General features: G+C 44.1%; 1 protein-coding gene across 1 annotated transcript; it reads left to right on the forward strand.

The window, feature by feature from the left end:
• The first annotated feature begins 1,045 nt into the window (after window positions 1–1,045).
• Window positions 1,046–15,878, forward strand: LOC129339705 (vomeronasal type-2 receptor 26-like). The gene is made up of 7 exons (XM_054994285.1): window positions 1,046–1,269; window positions 2,821–3,112; window positions 3,811–3,876; window positions 4,256–5,107; window positions 12,251–12,478; window positions 13,556–13,682; window positions 14,977–15,878. The coding sequence occupies exons 1-7, from the start codon at window positions 1,046–1,048 to the stop codon at window positions 15,876–15,878; spliced, it is 2,691 nt and encodes an 896-aa protein (XP_054850260.1).
• Window positions 15,879–19,132: the final 3,254 nt, after the last annotated feature.

The following is a 19,132-nucleotide window of genomic DNA, read 5'->3' on the forward strand; positions in this document are numbered from 1 at the left end:
GTCTTGGATCACTTTAGCAGCAGGCTCCAGAGTAACACAAGTTGCTTGCTGTAATGGGTGGATATTTATTGTAGTAGAAAGTGAGGATTCCATGCCGAAGCAAAAATGTTTAGCAACATCTCACGGCAGGTCCTGGTGTTGCTGCTGACCCTTCAGATGGAGTGCTGGATCATTCCTGCCTTGTCCTACCCCAAAATCAGCATTCAGAAGGGAGGGGGGAGAAATCTCCTCAAAACCTGGATTTTAAAAGGTGATGATATTTTTCTTCTTCTTATGGCACTCAGAAGCTAAGCAGAATCAGCCTTAGTTAATAATTGGATGGGAGACCTCCAACGTAGGCCAGTGTTGCAGAGGCAGGCAGGCAATGGCAAACCACTTCTGTTAGTCTCTTGCCAGGAAACCCCCACCAAGTGTTGCCATAAGTCAGCTATGACTTGATGGTACTTTCCTCTACCACACCCCTAATGTATGTGTTGCCTCTCCAGAGACCAATTTGCTCTTTCCTCCTATTGGCTTTTCTACGTTTTCATCTCATGACTTGCAACCATACATTGTTCCAGGCAACTTTCTCAGTAGTTCTATCTCTGGGCCTGCTTCATCCAGTGCTATGTTACTGCGATGTTTTGCACAAACACCTGCTGCCCTGAACAAGACCAATTCAGGGATTATGAAAAGAGAAGGCAAGCATATTTTCTTCACTGCTTCTTTTGCACACATTGCAGGTCTCCTGGGAATCAATGGGAACCCATAATTTTGTCATAGCTCTGGGAGTAAGCCTCCATCTTGACAAGGTTTTCATAACCTACAAGCACCAATTAAACTCTGAAGTATATATAAAATACCTAAAAACCTTTCAGTCCTGGCAAGAGGGATTGTGGACCTGCAGGACCCAGTAGTCTGAGCTTTAGCAATTATCTTTGTGTGTTTCTCTGTCTAAAGGCAGAGCTGAAGGCAATGGGGTGATAACTTTGGCTGGCATTCCCTGACACTGAGACGGACAGAAACAAAGGATCCTGTGGCATAAGAAACAGCATATCCACACAAGATGGATGCATTTATCATGCTTCTGCTACTCCTGATCTTCCCTCAAGCTGAAGTCCGATTGGGTCTTGTTACCTGTGGCATGAATGATCCCTTTCTCATCCAGCACCAGTTTCACCTGCCTGGGGACATCATCATTAGTGGGATTGTTTCTCAGCTCTTTGCCCCTACCTACGCTTCATTTCGCTTCACTGAGAAACCCCAGGGAAAGCATTTAAATGAATATACGTAAGGAAATAATATTTCTTATCATTTGTATAACAGAGCTGCTGTAGCATAGTGGTTAACTGGCTGGGATGCAAATCATCACTCTGCCGGTTTGACTCCCACTATTACCATGGAGTCATGCAGGCAGCCTTGGGTAAGGCTCTCCTCTCAGCACCAGTTTACTACTCTATGAGGACACTAATATGTCCAGAAGGACAGTATATAAGCACAGGTTGTTGTTGTTGTTGTTGTTGTTAGTGAAATCAACATCCCACACTCTAAAAAAAAAAGATGGATGAAGCTAGGCACCTCTCAGAACTGTTAATGGCGAAGAAAGGATAAACAAAGCTAGTGGAATTCAGGCTAAGTCTGCAACGAGTGTGGAGTTGCACAGACAGAAAATAGCTTGTTTTGGAGATATCTATTAGTACAGGAAAGTTAGACAGTCAGGAAAACACGGTATCATGCACAGCAAACACTCTTGAGGCCAGTATATTGTCAAAAAGGTAAAGTCAACTTTTATTGAGGTAGAGGAACACCGATTTTGTAGTAGAAAGGATATAGAAGCCAGAAGTGAAGAATACTTTCTATTATCTCAAAAGACTAGCTAAGACACTTTGACAGCATGCTGGCTATGGTGTTGAAGGCAGCTGCTTGTTAAAGAAAGCGCTGAGGGCCAAGCTACAAGTGACGAATGACACTTGAATGGCAAGTGGATCAAGTGGAGGGCAAGCGAACAGGGAGAAATACACTTGCCGTTCAAGTGTCATTCGTCACTTGTAGCTTGGCCCTCAGTTATGAAGCAGATTGTTCATTTAATTAACAAAGCCAATGTAACCCAGAGATATATCTTTTGCATTTATTTGGTGGAAAGGGTGCTGGTACAATTTGATTTCACAGCTTCCCAGAGAACATTGGACACTCATCATGTACTTCTGCTCTTCTGGTACTCACATGGCAGATGGAAACATTGGCCGATTCCAGACAGCCCAGCCCTCCCCAGACAGCCCTCCCCAGCCCTCCCCATCCCGATGTCACGCAAAACTCGCACGAGAAAATGTGATATTTCGCATTTTCCGCACGACGACGCGTGACGTTTCAGGATGGGGAGGGCTGTCTGGAATTGGCCATTAATTGCAGGAAAGAAAGAAATATTAGCCTTTCATGAATCCCAAACGGCCCTCTAAACGTCCTCTGAAAGTCCAGTTTATAACACTGGATCCATTGCAAAGAAGAACCTAGACCTTGCTAAGCAGGTCTTTATCTAATGATTGGAGGAGATTGATAGAAGAAACTGCTGCAATGACCTAAGACGGAGCACGGGTGCATACAGCAAACACCACTGCCAAGATGCACAGTGTCAATTTAAAAGGCTAAGCAGACAGTTCTGTTGCAGAGAGATGGTTTTATTTACGTTTTAACAATTTTATACTTAGAATTATAGGTTGGTCTGCCTGACACAGTCACAGCTATGATAAAGCGAACATTAACTCAAAGAGATGTTTTAGCAGGAGTGTTAGTTTTCTGAAGGGTAGAACATCCATGTTATACAACACTTGTCTCTTGTTGTAGCATGGTGCCAAAGAACTACCAGCATGTTCTTTCCTTGGTGTTTGCTGTGAAAGAGGTAAATGAGAAGAGCAAGATTTTATCCAATGTCACCTTGGGTTTCCACATATATGAAAGCTATTTCAGTGCAATGATGACTTACCAGAACACACTGAACCTTCTCTTTACTCAGGATAAAACTGTTCTTAATTACAAATGTGACTTCCAGAAGAATCTGATAGCTGTTCTTGGAGGTCTTGACTGGGAAACTTCTCTTTACATGGCAACCATCTTAAGCATCTACAAGATCCCTCAGGTAAAACGAGGGAAGCAATGCGGCTATCATAAGCTCTTACCATGCTTTCCTAGGGAATGTGTGTGTGTGTGCTTGTGGAAGAGAGGAATGGAATATAAACAGTGAGAAAAGATAATCTTAGATGTAAACTAGATAGGGCTTGGTACTACTTCAAAAACAATATCCCATCTGAAGAATGCACAACTTAGCATAAGACAGTGGGAAGTAATAAAAGCTTGAGTATCTCAGCTGCCCTTATCCATCAAAAATAACAAGAACAACAATGCACAGCATCACATATCTATTTTTTTTTACACAGAGGACTTGGTCACCTGTTCCAATATTTACAAGCACAACAGAAGGATTTGAGTCTAGTGGCACTTGAGAGACCAACAAGCTTTTCAGAATGTAAGCTTTCAAAAGTCAGAGCTTCCTTCTTCAGATGGGAGTTCTAGCTCTGACTCTTGAAAGCTTACGCTCTAAAAATCTTGTTGGTTTCTCAGGAGCCACTGGACTTGAACCCTGTTTTACTCCCCACCTAAAACTATCACAAGCAAGAGTAATGTTTGGAAGAATACTACAGATCCTATCTGCTACCTGAGATTCTTCCCTCCAACAGAAGGAATTTTCCCCTGATCGAAGAGGGTTTTTTGTCAATGAAATTCCATCTTGGATAAAGGAAAGATCCTTTCGTTAGATAAAAGTGTTTCCACTAACAGAATGGGTCTGTAGAACCCAGCCCTTTCTTTCCAGAAGAGCGACCAACTGTGAAAGGGGAACTAATGGTGAGTTTGGTGTGGCGATAATTATTTATTGTAAAACGCTCCTCCACATCAAAGTTTCTTCATCATTTTTCACAGAATAGGAAAAAAAGTGAGGCCTGCAGTTCCTTTGGGTTTATCTCTCCCACAACGACAATGGATATCTTACCAGATGCAGTTCATTGGCTGTTCTGGGGCCGGTTACCATCTCTCAACATAACCTACTATACAGGCACCTTGTGAGGTTTAAACGGGGATTCTTGAAGGATGGTTGGAATACAGACTTATTATGGTTGGAATACAAATACATTAAAAAGATTATCAAATGAAATGAGTAAAAGCTTGGCTAGACAAATAATCTCATTTTTCATGCAATAATAAAAATGTACCTGTTCTTCCTTAGATCTCCTATTGCTTATTTCCTGCAGAGATGATGGCTAAAACACAGCTCACTTCCATGTATAGGATGGTCCCCAGTGAAGCACATCAGTTTAATGGGATCATCCTGCTTCTCCTGCATTTCCAATGGAAATGGGTTGGAATCATTGCGTCAGAGGATGATAAAGGGGAAAAGTTTGCGCAATCTTTAGCCCAATTGTTTTCCGGGAGTGCTATTTGTGCTGCCTTCAATAAAAAGATACAAGTCCAGTCAAATGGGTTAGGTGATAAGATCATAGACTACATTGTGGGCTTGGCCAAGTTCCTAACAGAAACAGATGTCAATGTAATTGTTGTAAATGCAGACACTAGGACTATGTTAATTTTACAGTGGGCATTAACAGTGGTTGAATGGAATGCTCTTGCACCTCTGTGCAAAGTGTGGGTCATGACAGCCCACTGGGACTTCTCATCAGAGACATTTCACAGGTTTCTGGATACACAAGTCTTCCACGGGGCTTTATCCTTGGCAATTCACTCTAGTCAGGTGCAAGGGTTCAAATCTTTCCTTCGAACCTTGAATCCCTACTCTGAGGAAGATGGTTTTATCCGGATCTTTTGGGAGCAGGCATTTGACTGTGCGTTTCCAGATACTGATGTGGGTGAAGCGACTGGGAATCGCTGCACTGGGGAAGAGAAACTGGAGGGCATTCCTGGGCCTTTTTTTGAAATGAGCATGACTGGACAAAGCTACAGCATCTACAATGCTGTCTATGCCATGGCACATGCTTTGCATGCCATGATTTCATCCAGAACCAAACACAGAATAATAGCATGTGACCGTGGATGGGAGCCTCTGAAGCTACAACAGTTTCAGGTAATGTTTGAAGATTGAAAGCAGACCTATTATTTGAGAACAGACTAATGTGTGAGGCTGCCCTGGCTATTTCTGGCTTTGAAGTCCTACCCCCTCAAGTTTCCTCTATATGTTGCTTTACCATTTTTCTCGATGTGTGAATGATGTGGAACTGACCATTTTATACTGCCCTTTGGAGCCAGTCATGGCACAAGGAGCGTTCCATTGACATGAGATTCTTTTCAGTGAAGAACTGTTTGCATCAATGGACATGCTCCTTGAGCAGGTGGAAATCACCACTGTTAGCAGAATGGATAGGAGGAAGTATTCACGTAGTGGATAATTGTTAATAAGACCTTGTGGACTACTATAATAAAAGCCAATGCATTAGACAAACAGTGGCTGATTACTCCCAGTGTTTCAAATCTCTTGTTCCAACTTCTCTTTAGACCCCCTAAATACTGATTTCAGCCTTCTGCACTCCATAGAAACCAAATCTACAAATCACCTCACTGCCATGCACTGCCGTGCCTGATGTTTCCTCATCTTCCTTTAACATGCTGATTAGGTCTGTCATTAAAATTCTGCACTGTGAAAATAATTGCTTTCTTCTAACTATACAAAGGCTATGTCTCCTGTAAGTTTAATCAAGAAGCTCAACTGCTGGCTAGGAAATTATTTTAGCTCAATTCCCCCCCCCCCCGCCCCGCGCTTCTCTTGCTAGTAGCTGTTTGAGAGAAGCCTATCTCCAAAGTCTCCGCTTGTTCTGACCTTGGAGATAAGACAACGTGTTCTGATGCTAGAGAGAATGAGCTTCCAGGTACAGCAAACAGGTGGTCGCCTGCACTTCCATCCAGTCTGAGTCACAAATGAGACCTCTCACAGGTCGCACAAACAAGATTTAAGGTCTAGGTCTCTGCTCCAAAGACTAGACCAAACTAAGCTGGAGTCCATGTTGGATAATTGTTTTTTATGCCATTTTGGTGCCTCAGTAGCACGGCCCCTACAACCAATCAGGCAGCAAAATGCAGACTACCTGCAAAAAGGGGATGAAACTGAGGCTGCAGTCCTTGGCAATAGCCATCAATCTTGCAGGTGCAAATTAATCGAGAATGTTAATTGGCTCAAGACTATACATGGAGCACCCTACTCCTTGATATAGTGGTAACACTTTCAACTCCTTGATATGGGAGGAGTGTTGGGGCTGGCACCATATCAAGGAGTAGGGGAGTTGCTGGCACTGGTGGAGCTGCTACATCAGAGAGTATCAGAGCCCCGTAGAGCAATTCACCTACTTTACTAAACTGACAAGCAAGGGAAAGTCCCCCAGTTGCCCTATAAAGCTGCCACCAGCCCCTTGGTGTTTTCCAAAGCAAAAGAGTAAAGGGACACACCCTCAGCCTGTACGGGAATTAAGCAAGGCAAGGGCAACTCTACAAGAATGGTTTTGCAAGATAGTCTTTACAGCAAGATCATTTTCTGGTAGGTGATGCTTGAGGGTTTACAAAAAGGAGGGTTCGATCGACTGGTTTAAAGCTTTGAGACTTCAGAGTTATCAAACCACCCAAGAAATCTAATAGCTCTAGTTTATTTAAGGTGCAAGGTCATGATAAAGGCATGAGACAAAATGTGAGGATAAAACAAAAAATACCTATAGCTTTGTAAGCTCTAACTACCAACAAGTCCGCAGAAATCGGCACCCCCCCCGGGGGCGCGCTCGCACGCTTACCTGGGTGCTGTGCTTTGCCCTCACGCAAGGAGAAAGGGGGCGGACCTCCCTGTGCATCCGGGGCTAAGGGGAGGCGTGGCCGGCTGTTTCAAGCCGGCCCCTGCCTCTCCTGTGGCGCAGTTGCTTCTCCAAGCTCGTCCCTCCCTCCACTCCCTTGTTCAGCAGTACAGGTTTTCCCGGTCGCCGGTTATGGGGCCAGGTAGGAATTTTTTCGTCCCTCGCCTGTTTGGCTGTTGGCGTGGGGTGTTTTTCGCCTACCTTGTACTGCTGGGATTTAGGTATATGCAGTTATAGTTGGCAGGTTAGTTGGGGTAGGCAGAGCGGGCCGGTGGGCACCCGGGTGGCATTTTCCCATTGGTGGGGAATGGGGGCCTGTTTCGGATCAGCGGCGGGCTTTATGGCTGCCAGCAGAGAGGGCAGGCTGCCCTGGGACCCCCTGGAAAAGGCCTTCCCTCGGGCTTTACGGCTGGGGTGCATGGTGCTTTAAAGGGGGGAACCATTCGCCTGGCTGGCCGGGTTACAGCCATGCATGCATGGCTCACACCTGGGGCAGGGGGTGCTCGCCCATGCAGTTCGAGGAGCAGGTCTGGTTGACCCCTCGCTCTAACTGTACCGCTAGTTTACCCTTGCCGTTATTATGCTGTTAGGTTATTTAATTATAAATAAATCGGTCAGAAATGGCCCTGTTTCACCCAAGCTTTGTGTCCGTCTCTTTGTTCCTAATGGGAGGGCAAACAAATCCAAAGGTTGTCATAAAGGCAGAAGGCACAGTCTCTAATCAAGAGGCAAAATGGCTAGGCTTCTAAGCAAAGCAAACAGGTGGTCACCTGAACTTCATCCAGTCTGAGTCACAAATGAGACCTCTCACAGGCTGCACAAATGAGATCTGAATAGGGATGTGCGTTTCGGCATTCAGAATGCCGAAAGAATGCCGAAACAAAAGTGTTTCGGCTTCTTTCGGGGAATGCCGAAACGTTTCGGGGAATGCCGAAACGTTTCGGGTAGCCGAAAGAAAAAAGCCGAAACGTTTCGGGATTCTTTCGGCTTTCTTTCGGCTTTTCTATGGGAAAATGCCTCCGTCTTCCAGGACGCCTGGAGGAGGCATTTTCCCACCGAATAAGCCCAAAATTGGTGGGGACCTTCCTCTAACCCTTCTCTAACAACCACCCAAGGTTCAGACAGATTGGACTTTGGGGGGCCATGTTATGGCCCCCCAAAGCAGGTCCCCCCATCCTCCCATAAGAAAGCGAAGGAGCAGCATATTGTTAGCATGCTGCTGCTGATCTTTCTTCATTATTTCCTATGGGGAAAAAATGAAGAGGCAGGCTTCCTTTGCCAGGGGTGGCATTTTGCATGCAAAATGCCCCCCAGCCCTCAGGGGCCCTTCTCCCACCCCTCCTCCCACCCCCCACCAAGGCTCAGCCTGCTCCCACTTGGGGGGGCCATTTCATGGCCTCCCCAAGTAGGTGCTCTAATCTCTACCACTGACAGCTGGGGGAGGCTTGTGTTGCCAGGGGTGGCATTTTGCATGCAAAATGCCCCCCAACCCTCTGGTGCCCTTCTCCCACCCCTCCTCCCACCCCCCACCAAGGCTCAGCCTGCTCCCACTTGGGGGGGCATTTCATGGCCTCCCCAAGTAGGTGCTCTGCTCTCATCTCTACCACTGACAGCTGGGGGAGGCTTGTGTTGCCAGGGGTGGCATTTTGCATGCAAAATGCCCCCCAGCCCTCTGGGGCCCTTCTCCCACCCTTCCTCCCACCCCCCACCAAGGCTCAGACTGCTCCCACTTGGGGGGGCATTTCATGGCCTCCCCAAGTAGGTCCTCTCAGCCCCTAAAGTCCACCCCTTACAGCCCCACACAAACCCAATTCCCCCCCAGCTGCCACACACAGACCCAAATCCCCACATTAGCCCCTCACAGACCCAAATCCACCCCCACCTGCCCCACACCCATAACCCCAGGAACAGGCTGGCAAAGGCCAGCCCTCTCCCTTTGTTCCCTATGCTGGGAACTTCTAAACTCTCTTTCCCTGGGCAATTCTGCACAGCCCAGGGGTGCCACAATGGTGGGCACACTTCTGAGTGCCAGCTGGTCCCTGTGAAAGAGCATCTGAACCACAGACACCCTCCCTCAAATTCCCCCACCACCTACAGAGATGGCTGGCCAGCCAGCCCCATTGTTCCCTATGATGGGAACCAACTGCACAACAAAGAATAAAACAAGAACAACACAAAATAAAGTTTTAAAAAAATTATATTCTCCCTTCCAAAGTACAAGTAGGCAAAGCATTATGACACATTACACCAGCAGTCCCCCACACAGAAAAATTAAAACAAAACTCACTTAACATCAGAGAATCACAAAGCATGATTCCTGTCAAAAACACTTTATTTCTTGAACAGCTTTAGGTTACACAGCAGGGGGGAACACCAAAGGGCATGGCAGCACTATCTTACACAAAAATAACACAACTCACTTCACATTAAAGAATCACCCCAAAAAATTGCTGTCAAAAGCACTTTATTTCTGTAACTGCTTTAGGTTACACAGTAGGAAGGCACCACAGAGCAGGAAAGCAGTGTACTACACAAAAATAACACAACTCACTTCACATCAGAGAATCACACAAACACAATTGCTGTCAAAAACGGTGAAGTGGGTTGTATTATTTTTTGTAGTACATTGCTATCATGCCCTGTTGTGCCCTCCTACTGTGTAACCTAAAGCTGTTCAAGAAATAAAGTGTTTTTGCCAGGAATTGTGTTTTTGTGATTCTCTGATGTGAAGTGAGTTGTGTTATTTTTGTGTAAGATAGTGCTGCCATGCCCTTTGGTGTTCCCCCCTGCTGTGTAACCTAAAGCTGTTCAAGAAATAAAGTGTTTTTGACAGGAATCATGCTTTGTGATTCTCTGATGTTAAGTGAGTTTTGTTTTAATTTTTCTGTGTGGGGGACTGCTGGTGTAATGTGTCATAATGCTTTGCCTACTTGTACTTTGGAAGGGAGAATATAATTTTTTTAAAACTTTATTTTGTGTTGTTCTTGTTTTATTCTTTGTTGTGCAGTTGGTTCCCATCATAGGGAACAATGGGGCTGGCTGGCCAGCCATCTCTGTAGGTGGTGGGGGAATTTGAGGGAGGGTGTCTGTGGTTCAGATGCTCTTTCACAGGGACCAGCTGGCACTCAGAAGTGTGCCCACCATTGTGGCACCCCTGGGCTGTGCAGAATTGCCCAGGGAAAGAGAGTTTAGAAGTTCCCAGCATAGGGAACAAAGGGAGAGGGCTGGCCTTTGCCAGCCTGTTCCTGGGGTTATGGGTGTGGGGCAGGTGGGGGTGGATTTGGGTCTGTGAGGGGCTAATGTGGGGATTTGGGTCTGTGTGTGGCAGCTGGGGGGGAATTGGGTTTGTGTGGGGCTGTAAGGGGTGGACTTTAGGGGCTGAGAGGACCTACTTGGGGAGGCCATGAAATGCCCCCCCCAAGTGGGAGCAGTCTGAGCCTTGGTGGGGGGTGGGAGGAAGGGTGGGAGAAGGGCCCCAGAGGGCTGGGGGGCATTTTGCATGCAAAATGCCACCCCTGGCAACACAAGCCTCCCCCAGCTGTCAGTGGTAGAGATGAGAGCAGAGCACCTACTTGGGGAGGCCATGAAATGCCCCCCCAAGTGGGAGCAGGCTGAGCCTTGGTGGGGGGTGGGAGGAGGGGTGGGAGAAGGGCACCAGAGGGTTGGGGGGCATTTTGCATGCAAAATGCCACCCCTGGCAACACAAGCCTCCCCCAGCTGTCAGTGGTAGAGATTAGAGCACCTACTTGGGGAGGCCATGAAATGGCCCCCCCAAGTGGGAGCAGGCTGAGCCTTGGTGGGGGGTGGGAGGAGGGGTGGGAGAAGGGCCCCTGAGGGTAAGGGGGCATTTTGCATGCAAAATGCCACCCCTGGCAAAGGAAGCCTGCCTCTTCATTTTTTCCCCATAGGAAATAATGAAGAAAGATCAGCAGCAGCATGCTAACAATATGCTGCTCCTTCGCTTTCTTATGGGAGGATGGGGGGACCTGCTTTGGGGGGCCATAACATGGCCCCCCAAAGTCCAATCTGTCTGAATCTTGGGTGGTTGTTAGAGAAGGGTTAGAGGAAGGTCCCCACCAATTTTGGGCTTATTCGGTGGGAAAATGCCTCCTCCAGGCGTCCTGGAAGACGGAGGCATTTTCCCTTAGAAAAAAGCCGAAAGAATGCCGAAATAATGCCGAAAGAATCCCGAAAGCCGAAAGCCGAAAGAGATTCTTGTTTCGGCTTTCGGCTTTAACGATAGAGAATCTTCTTTCGGCTTTCTACTTTCGGCTATAGCCGAAAATTTTTGGCTTGCACACCCCTAGATCTGAAGGTCTGGCTCTCTGCCTCCAAAGAGACGAGACTAGACTTGACCAAACTAAGCTGGAGTCCATGTTGGATAATTGGTTTTTATACCTTCTTCCTTTTGCTAAAGCATTTGACTTTTAATGGGGAGGGGCAGTGAAGAGAAAGGGGCATAGAAGAGAGAGACTGTGACTCAGTGGTCAGTAGAGCATCTCCTTGGCATGCAGAAGGTCCCAGGTGCACTTTCAGCATCTCCCATGAGAAGGACCAGGCAGCAGGGGATGTGAAAGACTTCTACATGAGACTCTGGAGTGCCATGGCCAATCTGAGTAGACAATACAGGACTTCGTTGCAGGTGGATAGCCATGTTGGTCTGCAGTAGAAGTGCAGTATGCATGCAAAATGTTAGAAGTCTTCCTGATGCTGCCGCCGCACAATACAAAATGTCGCTGTTTAAATGATGTTTTAATATTGAATATTTATATAGATGTAATGTTTTAAATTTGGTTTTAAATGTTAGCTGCCCTGAGACCACTTGTGGAGAGGGCGGGATATAAATATGAAATAATAAATAAATAATAATGATTTGAGTCCAGCAGCACCTTAAAAACCAGCAGTATTATTTTCCAGGGTATAATCTTTCAAGGGTCAAGCTACCTTTGTTGTATCTGGACTCAAATCTTGCTCTAATACTGAACTTGATCAATGGGCTGATTCAATATAAGGTAAATTTATGGGTTCAACTCACTCCTGGAACAACTTTGTAGTTCCACGTCTCTCATGTTTTTCAGAATTTTCCTTGGAATCCATTTTCTCTGAGATCTCTTAGACACAAACCTGTTAGTCTCTGTCCTCTACAGAAACTAGGAATCTATAATTTACATTAATGGATCAAATTAATTCTTGCACTATTGATCCCCATATTCACCTCCCTCCTTTTCCTCTGCTCCTCTAAACATAGTGTCAAGTTGTATGTTATAAGCTCCTTGGGACTGGGGATCATATTATGTGCCATATACATTGTGCCAAGAACATTAATGTAAAATGATAATAACAAAACTAATCATCAGTCTTTGATTCCTTTAATGTAGCTTCACCATTTTCTGAAGAGCATCAACTTTAACAACAGTGCTGGGGACAAGGTGTCTTTTGATGAGAAGGGTGAACTAGTTTCTGGGTTTGATATAATCAACTGGATCACATTCCCAAATAAATCATTCTTCCGGGTGAAAGTAGGAGAAATGGACCCCCAAGCTCCATGGGACAGAGATCTCACTATTGATGAGAAGATAATTACATGGCACAATAGATTTAACCAGGTAGGAATATTTGAGCATCTATAGATCACTAAAATGGCACTGGTATTTAATTAATTCCACATTTGGTACATGACATGCAGTAACAGTGAGCCTTATGGTCAGGGTATCCACACTCCACTGAAGTGAGCTAGGCTTCTAATATTTTGAACATGGCATCACTGCGTTATTCGTTTATTTAAATGCAAGTAGCCCATCAATGGGGAGTGAAGACAGCATGTTGTAGCCTGATCTCATCAGATCACAGAAGCTAAGTAGGGTCAGTTCTTGGATGGGGATCAATACCAAACCACATCTGCTTCTCACTTGTCTTGAAAGACCCTTTCAATGATTTAGAACAGAGATCCCCAATGTGGTGCCCGTAGGTGCCATGACACCCATCAACACATTTCCTAGCACTTGCTAAGTGTTTTTAGAAAGTGAACAGGGTTTGTGGGGCGGGGGGGAGCTTTTACCGAAGAAGGCTTCCAATCCACCAATACGGATTAGATTGGCTGTGCATATTATTAAAAATGTTGTTTTAGAATTAGCAGCTGCCACCACTGCACAAGAATCTTCACTGTATGACTGAAGGTAAGCTACAACAGCCATTTTGTGGTTGGCTCCACCTTCTGTGGCAGCCATTTTGTGGCTGTGCCCACCACGCTGTGTCAGAATTCCAAAAGTTCCCCCAGGCTCAAAAAGGGTGGGGACACATTTTTTGGTTAAGAATGCATCTGGCCTTCTTGGAAGCCAACCAAAGCCAAACAGGACAACTTACTTGAAGCACAAGTTGAAGATAAATGTGGTGGGACCTCTTTTCTTTTACTGAAATTTGTTTTCAGTGAGTACTTTTTTCCTGACCCTATTTCCCTAAAGAACCTCAGCTCAGTAGATAGGCATTTTGATACCCCATTATGTTTTTAAAATGGCCCACAGATGATGGTGCAAACGCTGGCATTGTGTCAGTCCATTTTCTTCCATTCTCAAGTAGAATTTCTTGAATATTCAAATATTTAGAACAGCCAGGTAAATCAAAAGAAATATGAGGATTCTTCCCCCTTACCAGAGTCAGCTCTTTCTTTTCCTTTGCATGGACAGGTTATGCCTCTTTCTCTGTGCAATGACAACTGCCCTGCAGGTTACAGCATGAAAAGTAAGGAGGGGACGCCGTTTTGTTGTTATGATTGTGTCCGGTGTCCTGAAGGGAAGATTTCTACCCATAAAGGTAAGAGTTACAAAAGTTTGGAAGCTCCATTGCAGCTCATCAGCTACTTGTGTGGTGGGTTGCAGGTAGGGTTGCTAGGTTACTGCTGGAAAATGGCCAGATTTGGGGGAGTGCATGGGGGGGCATATGAGAGATATGAACATGGTGTACTTTTAGGGTTTTGTGAAGGTGCAAAGGGTTTCTGGTAGCCTTTTAGGTGTTACATCTTAGGGACTTATGTAACTAATCTAGCTGGTAAAGTAGAGTTTTCGTCTGCTAAATATTTACCAAAGTACCTTTCTCATACCTAAGACAGTGTGTGTAGGGGGTTACGTTGGCTGATTTATTGATTTATTAGTCTGCTCTCCCTGCAAATGGGCTCAGAACAGTGAACATTAATTTACATTAAAAATCTTTACATTAAGTGCCTTCCCCCCCACCAGACATTCATGGGCCACACTTCAATTCCCACCCCACTGCCTGAAGTTACATTGAGGGGAGGAAGAGGATAGGGAGGCTGTATGGGGTGCCACTTGATGCATTTGCGGGGATTTGTGAGTGGACATGTGTGACGGAGTTGAGAGAGGGGCTAATGGCAATGTCAGTCAGGCATGCAAACACAGAGGTTTGTTGTTTTTCAACACGTTTTATTAAACTAGAAAAAGTGAGGGAGCTGAGGCATTTTGTGCAGCCCTTATTCTGTGCTCCCAGGGGCAAGGCTGAGATGCTGATTGCCTTGAGATATTGCTTCCTGGGCTGGATCTGAATGGCACAGGCAAAGGATTAGGAGGGGGGGCTGAAGCAGACATGCTCGGTCATCTCCCAGATGGGTCACGACATGCCTGCAAGGAAGAGACACACATGTGTTGCAAGTAACCCTGCCCAGTCCATAGCTGAGCCAAAGCCCACACTCCAACATCTAAGAAGATGCACATAGTAGAGAGCAGGAGCAGCAGCTCCACAGGTGCAGCAAGCGACCAGCTGATGCAAGACCCTCTGGCAAGGAAGCACCCTGCCTTGGGGTGATTTTACCTTTAAGGGAGAAAGTTAACAGATAGTTACAAACACCTGGTCAAGAGTAGTTTTCTGGGCAATTGCCTCTGGGGCAGGCAGGGGCTGCCGCCGCTGTCCTCTCCCCTGCCAAGGCTGGTGGTTGCCCGTTGTGCTATTTTGATAGACTCTTGGGGACGTGAAACCACTCGGTCACAGTACAGAATTCTGTGTATCTCAATCATCTTTAGTAATGTAGTTCAGCAGACTTTCAAGTGTGTTATGTCTGATAGGCTGATATATTACTTTTCTTTAAAAAAAAAAGATACAGATGATTGTTTCAAATGCCCAGAAGATCAGTATCCAAACAAGGATAAAAATGGATGTCTTCCGAAGAGACTAAATTACCTGGCTTATGATGAATTCTTGGGCATTACTTTGGCTGTTCTGGCTCTGTCTCTTTCTTTCACCACAGCTTTCATGCTGGCCGTCTTCATAAAGCATTGGAAGACCCCCATTGTCAAAGCCAACAATCGACAACTCACCTACTGTCTGCTACTTGCCCTCTTGTTCTGTTTCTTCTGCTCCCTGATGTTCATTGGCAAGCCACAGAAACTGAGCTGCCTTCTACAACAAACTGCTTTTGGTGTCATCTTTGTGGTGGCTGTTTCTTCTGTATTGGCTAAAACTATCACAGTGGTTCTGGCTTTTATGGCAACTAAACCAGGATCCAGGATGAGGAAATGGATGGGGAAAGGATTAGCTAATGCTGTTGTTCTTTGCTGCTCATTTATTCAAGCAAGTATTTGCTTGATATGGCTATGTACTGACCCCCCATTCCCAGAAGTTGACATGCACTCTCTGGCAGAAGAAGTCATACTTAAATGTAATGAAGGGTCAGTCCTCATGTTCTCCTGTGTCCTTGCTTATATGGGATTTCTGGCTCTTATCAGCTTCTTTGTGGCTTTCTTTGCAAGGAAGCTTCCTGATACTTTCAATGAAGCCAAGTTTATTACTTTCAGTATGTTGGTGTTTTGCAGTGTTTGGCTTTCCTTTGTTCCAACCTACCTGAGCACCAAAGGGAAATATATGGTGGCTGTGGAGGTCTTCTCTATCTTGGCCTCCAGTGCTGGATTACTGGGTTGCATTTTTTCTCCAAAACTTTATATAATTATGCTGAGACCTGAACTGAACAGCAAGGAACTCCTCATAAGGAGTAAGAACTGATTTTTTTAAAAAAAGTAAGTTCTGTGTCTCTTTAAAGCAGTAGTTATCTTGGAAGGGAAACTTAAGAAAGAACATGCATATCCCTCTGCCTTCAGTAGGACGTTTCTCTTTTATTGTCTGCCTTTGTTTGTTCGTTTGCTCTCACATTATTTGAATGTCTCATTGAGAGAGAGAGATTTAAAGTCAGGTGTCTATCCATGTTAGAAGTACCCTTGGAGCACCTCACAACAAGCGGGTCTGGGATGATAAGGCTTTATCCAAAGGTCAAATTCTAAGCATAGGTACAATCAAACAGCTTCTAGCCCGAAGGCAAAAGTTGGCAAGAATGGTACATTCTGGAAAATCACTTTGTTAAAAGGGAATGATTACTCTTTCCCTCCTCCCTTATAGTAAACTATTTTAGCATTCACAGTTTTTATGAGAACCAACTCAGTGCAGATAAGTGGGAAGAACCTAAGATTATACAGGGACAGGCAAGTCTTTCTACTGAAGGTCATTTCGCATACTAGAGATAACAGCAAAACCAGCATCTGGCATCTGAGCTGAAAGTTGAGCAATGGTGTACAAATCATACAGAACACTTAACATATTTATCAATTGATGGCAAGACTGGAGGGTCCAGTCATGACAATGGCCCCCTCATTGAAAACCAAACTTTGCCATATGGAATGGAGCCTGTAGAACAGGAGGTAATGCTAACCAATTCACGTATGCCAAGTTTCACAAACAAGACTAACATATACAGTTCTAGGAAGAATATGCTTTTTTTAAAAAAACGCAAACATAAAAGATACCCTTTAATTAACATCTTTTCAAATACTGAAAAACCTTGAAAGTATTAGAGGTCTCAGAAAGAGTAGGAATGAAGATGAAACGTTTGGGGAAATTAATAGAAGAATCCTACCTCTATCCTACCACTTTACTGAGCAAAATATATTCATTTATTAAAATATTTATTTCCCCCTTTCCATTGGACTCAAGTTTGAAACCAATCTTGAGTCTATGGAGTCATTCACCAAATTAAGTGGCCCTTCTGTTGGAGGAAGGGCCACTTAAGTTGGAGGAAGATTACTTAGAAGATGGCTAGATCCAGCCCAATTAAGTCGAGATGGTATCTGAAATTTAAACAATATTCATAATTCAGATGCAGTAGAATGTTAGCAATTCCAATGCTGACAACGCATATAGTTTGATATTGCCTATTAATCACACCTTTTTGCAAAAAGGATTTATATAATCCTTTGGGGAAATGAATTAGCAATGAATCCCAAAGTACTTTATTTATTTTACTCCCTTCTTTCATAACCTCCCTGTTTCCCCAATGGGAGCCCAAAGTAGTTTACACCATTCTCCTATCCTCCATTTTATCCTCACAACATCAATGTGAAATAAGTTAGGCTGAGGTTGTACAACTGGCCCAAGGTCACCCAGTGAGCTTCTATGGCAGAGTGGGATTCCTAGTCTGACACAATGCATCACCCTGACTGTCTACTTTTGTTTGGGTTTCTTAAAGAGGATGTTGGAACTAATGATGTAGAACTGGTCATTGCCATGGCAACGACAGTAAGGACATGTATTGTGATGGCATGGACGTCGAAGACACTTCCCAATAATGGAAGGGTGTAAGGGGATATTGGCTGCAGCAGTTATGAATCATGCCCAGGGTCTTTAAAATCAAACTGGCCTCTGATTCACCATTTCATAATAAAGCTCTGAGTTTGCCAGGAGAGTTGGGAAGAGCAGGGCAATTGAGATGCCACTTGTTCCACTTGACACCTCTCCTTCATCTGATGATTGGGGAAACTGACAACTTGTGATAAATAATTGTGTGCTGTTCTAGTCTTCTCGTTCCACATTAAACTAGAGATATTTGAGCTGCAAATGGGAGAAAAGTTCATACAAGCAGTTAAAGGAATTTATAAAGACCAGTGTGCAGCGATTGTAGTTAATGATGATTTGACTAAAAAATTGAAAATAAGCAAAGGTACAAGACAAGGTTGCCCATTGTCTCCATTGTTGTTTATTTTGATCTTGGAAATTTTGTTGATCCAAATACGAGAGGACAATACAATTCGTGGCATAAAAATAAAGGAATATTCCTACAAAGTCAGAGCATTTGCGGATGATGTAATGTTGATAGTGGAAGATCCAATATATAATATGCCAAACATAATAGATAAAATAAAGGAATTTGGAGATTTGGCTGGATTTTATGTGAACAAAAAGAAGTCAAACATATTGTGTAAGAATATGACGAAGCAAAAACAGCAGGAATTAATGTAGATAACAGATTGTGAGGTAACTAACAAAGTGAAATATTTAGGAATTGAGCTGACTGCGAAAAACATAGATTTATTTAAAAATAATTATGAGAAACTGGCAACAAATAGAAAGAGATTTGATAAAATGGAATAAATTAAATTTGTCATGGTTGGGAAGAATAGCAGCAGTGAAGATGAATGTGTTACCACGTGTGATGTTTTTGCTGCAAACTATTCCAATTATCTGAGACTTCAAACAATTTGACAAATGGCAAAGAAAAATTTCAGACTTCGTGTGGGCAGGCAGGAAACCCCGTGTGAAAATGAAAGTATTACAAGATTCGAAAGAAAGAGGTGGACTGCAACTGCCAAACATAAGATTATATTATGAAGCAATTTGTCTGGCTTGGTTAGAAGACTGGATAACGCTAAAAGACCGTAAATTGCTGGCCTTGGAGGGACACAAAAAATTGTTTGGATGGCATGCCTACTTGTGGTATGATAAAGTTAAAGCGGACTCTATGTTTTTGCATCACTATATCAGAAGAAGCCTTTTCACAATCTGGAAGAAATATAAGAATTACATGGAAAGTGGCATCCCCTCATGGGTGGTACCATATGAAGTAATAGATCCGAGAGCTGTCTATAATGAACAACAATGTTTAACTTATAAAGAGATAATGTCGATGGAACATAGAATACTAAAAATAAAGACACAAGAAGAGTTATCTCCTCACTATGAATGGTTTCAATATAGGCAAATCAGGGATTAATACAACTCGGACTGTTTAAAGGGAGGAATAAGATTGAAAAACTCGGAGTTAGAAGAAGTGATTTTACAAGAAGGTAAAAAAGACATTTCGAAAATATACAAAATACTCTTAAAATGGTATACGGAAGATGAGACAGTCAAAGTCCAGATGGTGAAATGGGCAATAAACTTTCATAAAGAAATAACAATGGAATCATGGGAACACTTGTGGAAAAACACTT

This window comes from Eublepharis macularius, chromosome 12 (assembly GCF_028583425.1).
Source record: "Eublepharis macularius isolate TG4126 chromosome 12, MPM_Emac_v1.0, whole genome shotgun sequence".
NCBI lineage: Eukaryota > Metazoa > Chordata > Lepidosauria > Squamata > Eublepharidae > Eublepharis > Eublepharis macularius.

Excerpts from the sequence above, each read along its gene's own strand:
- LOC129339705 (XM_054994285.1), top strand. The coding sequence starts at position 1,046 with ATGGATGCATTTATCATGCTTCTGCTACTCCTGATCTTCCCTCAAGCT. Across the intron at positions 3,113-3,810 it reads GCATCTACAAGATCCCTCAG|AATGGGTCTGTAGAACCCAG; the intron begins GTAAAACGAGGG and ends TTCCACTAACAG. Across the intron at positions 3,877-4,255 it reads CTGTGAAAGGGGAACTAATG|ATCTCCTATTGCTTATTTCC; the intron begins GTGAGTTTGGTG and ends GTTCTTCCTTAG.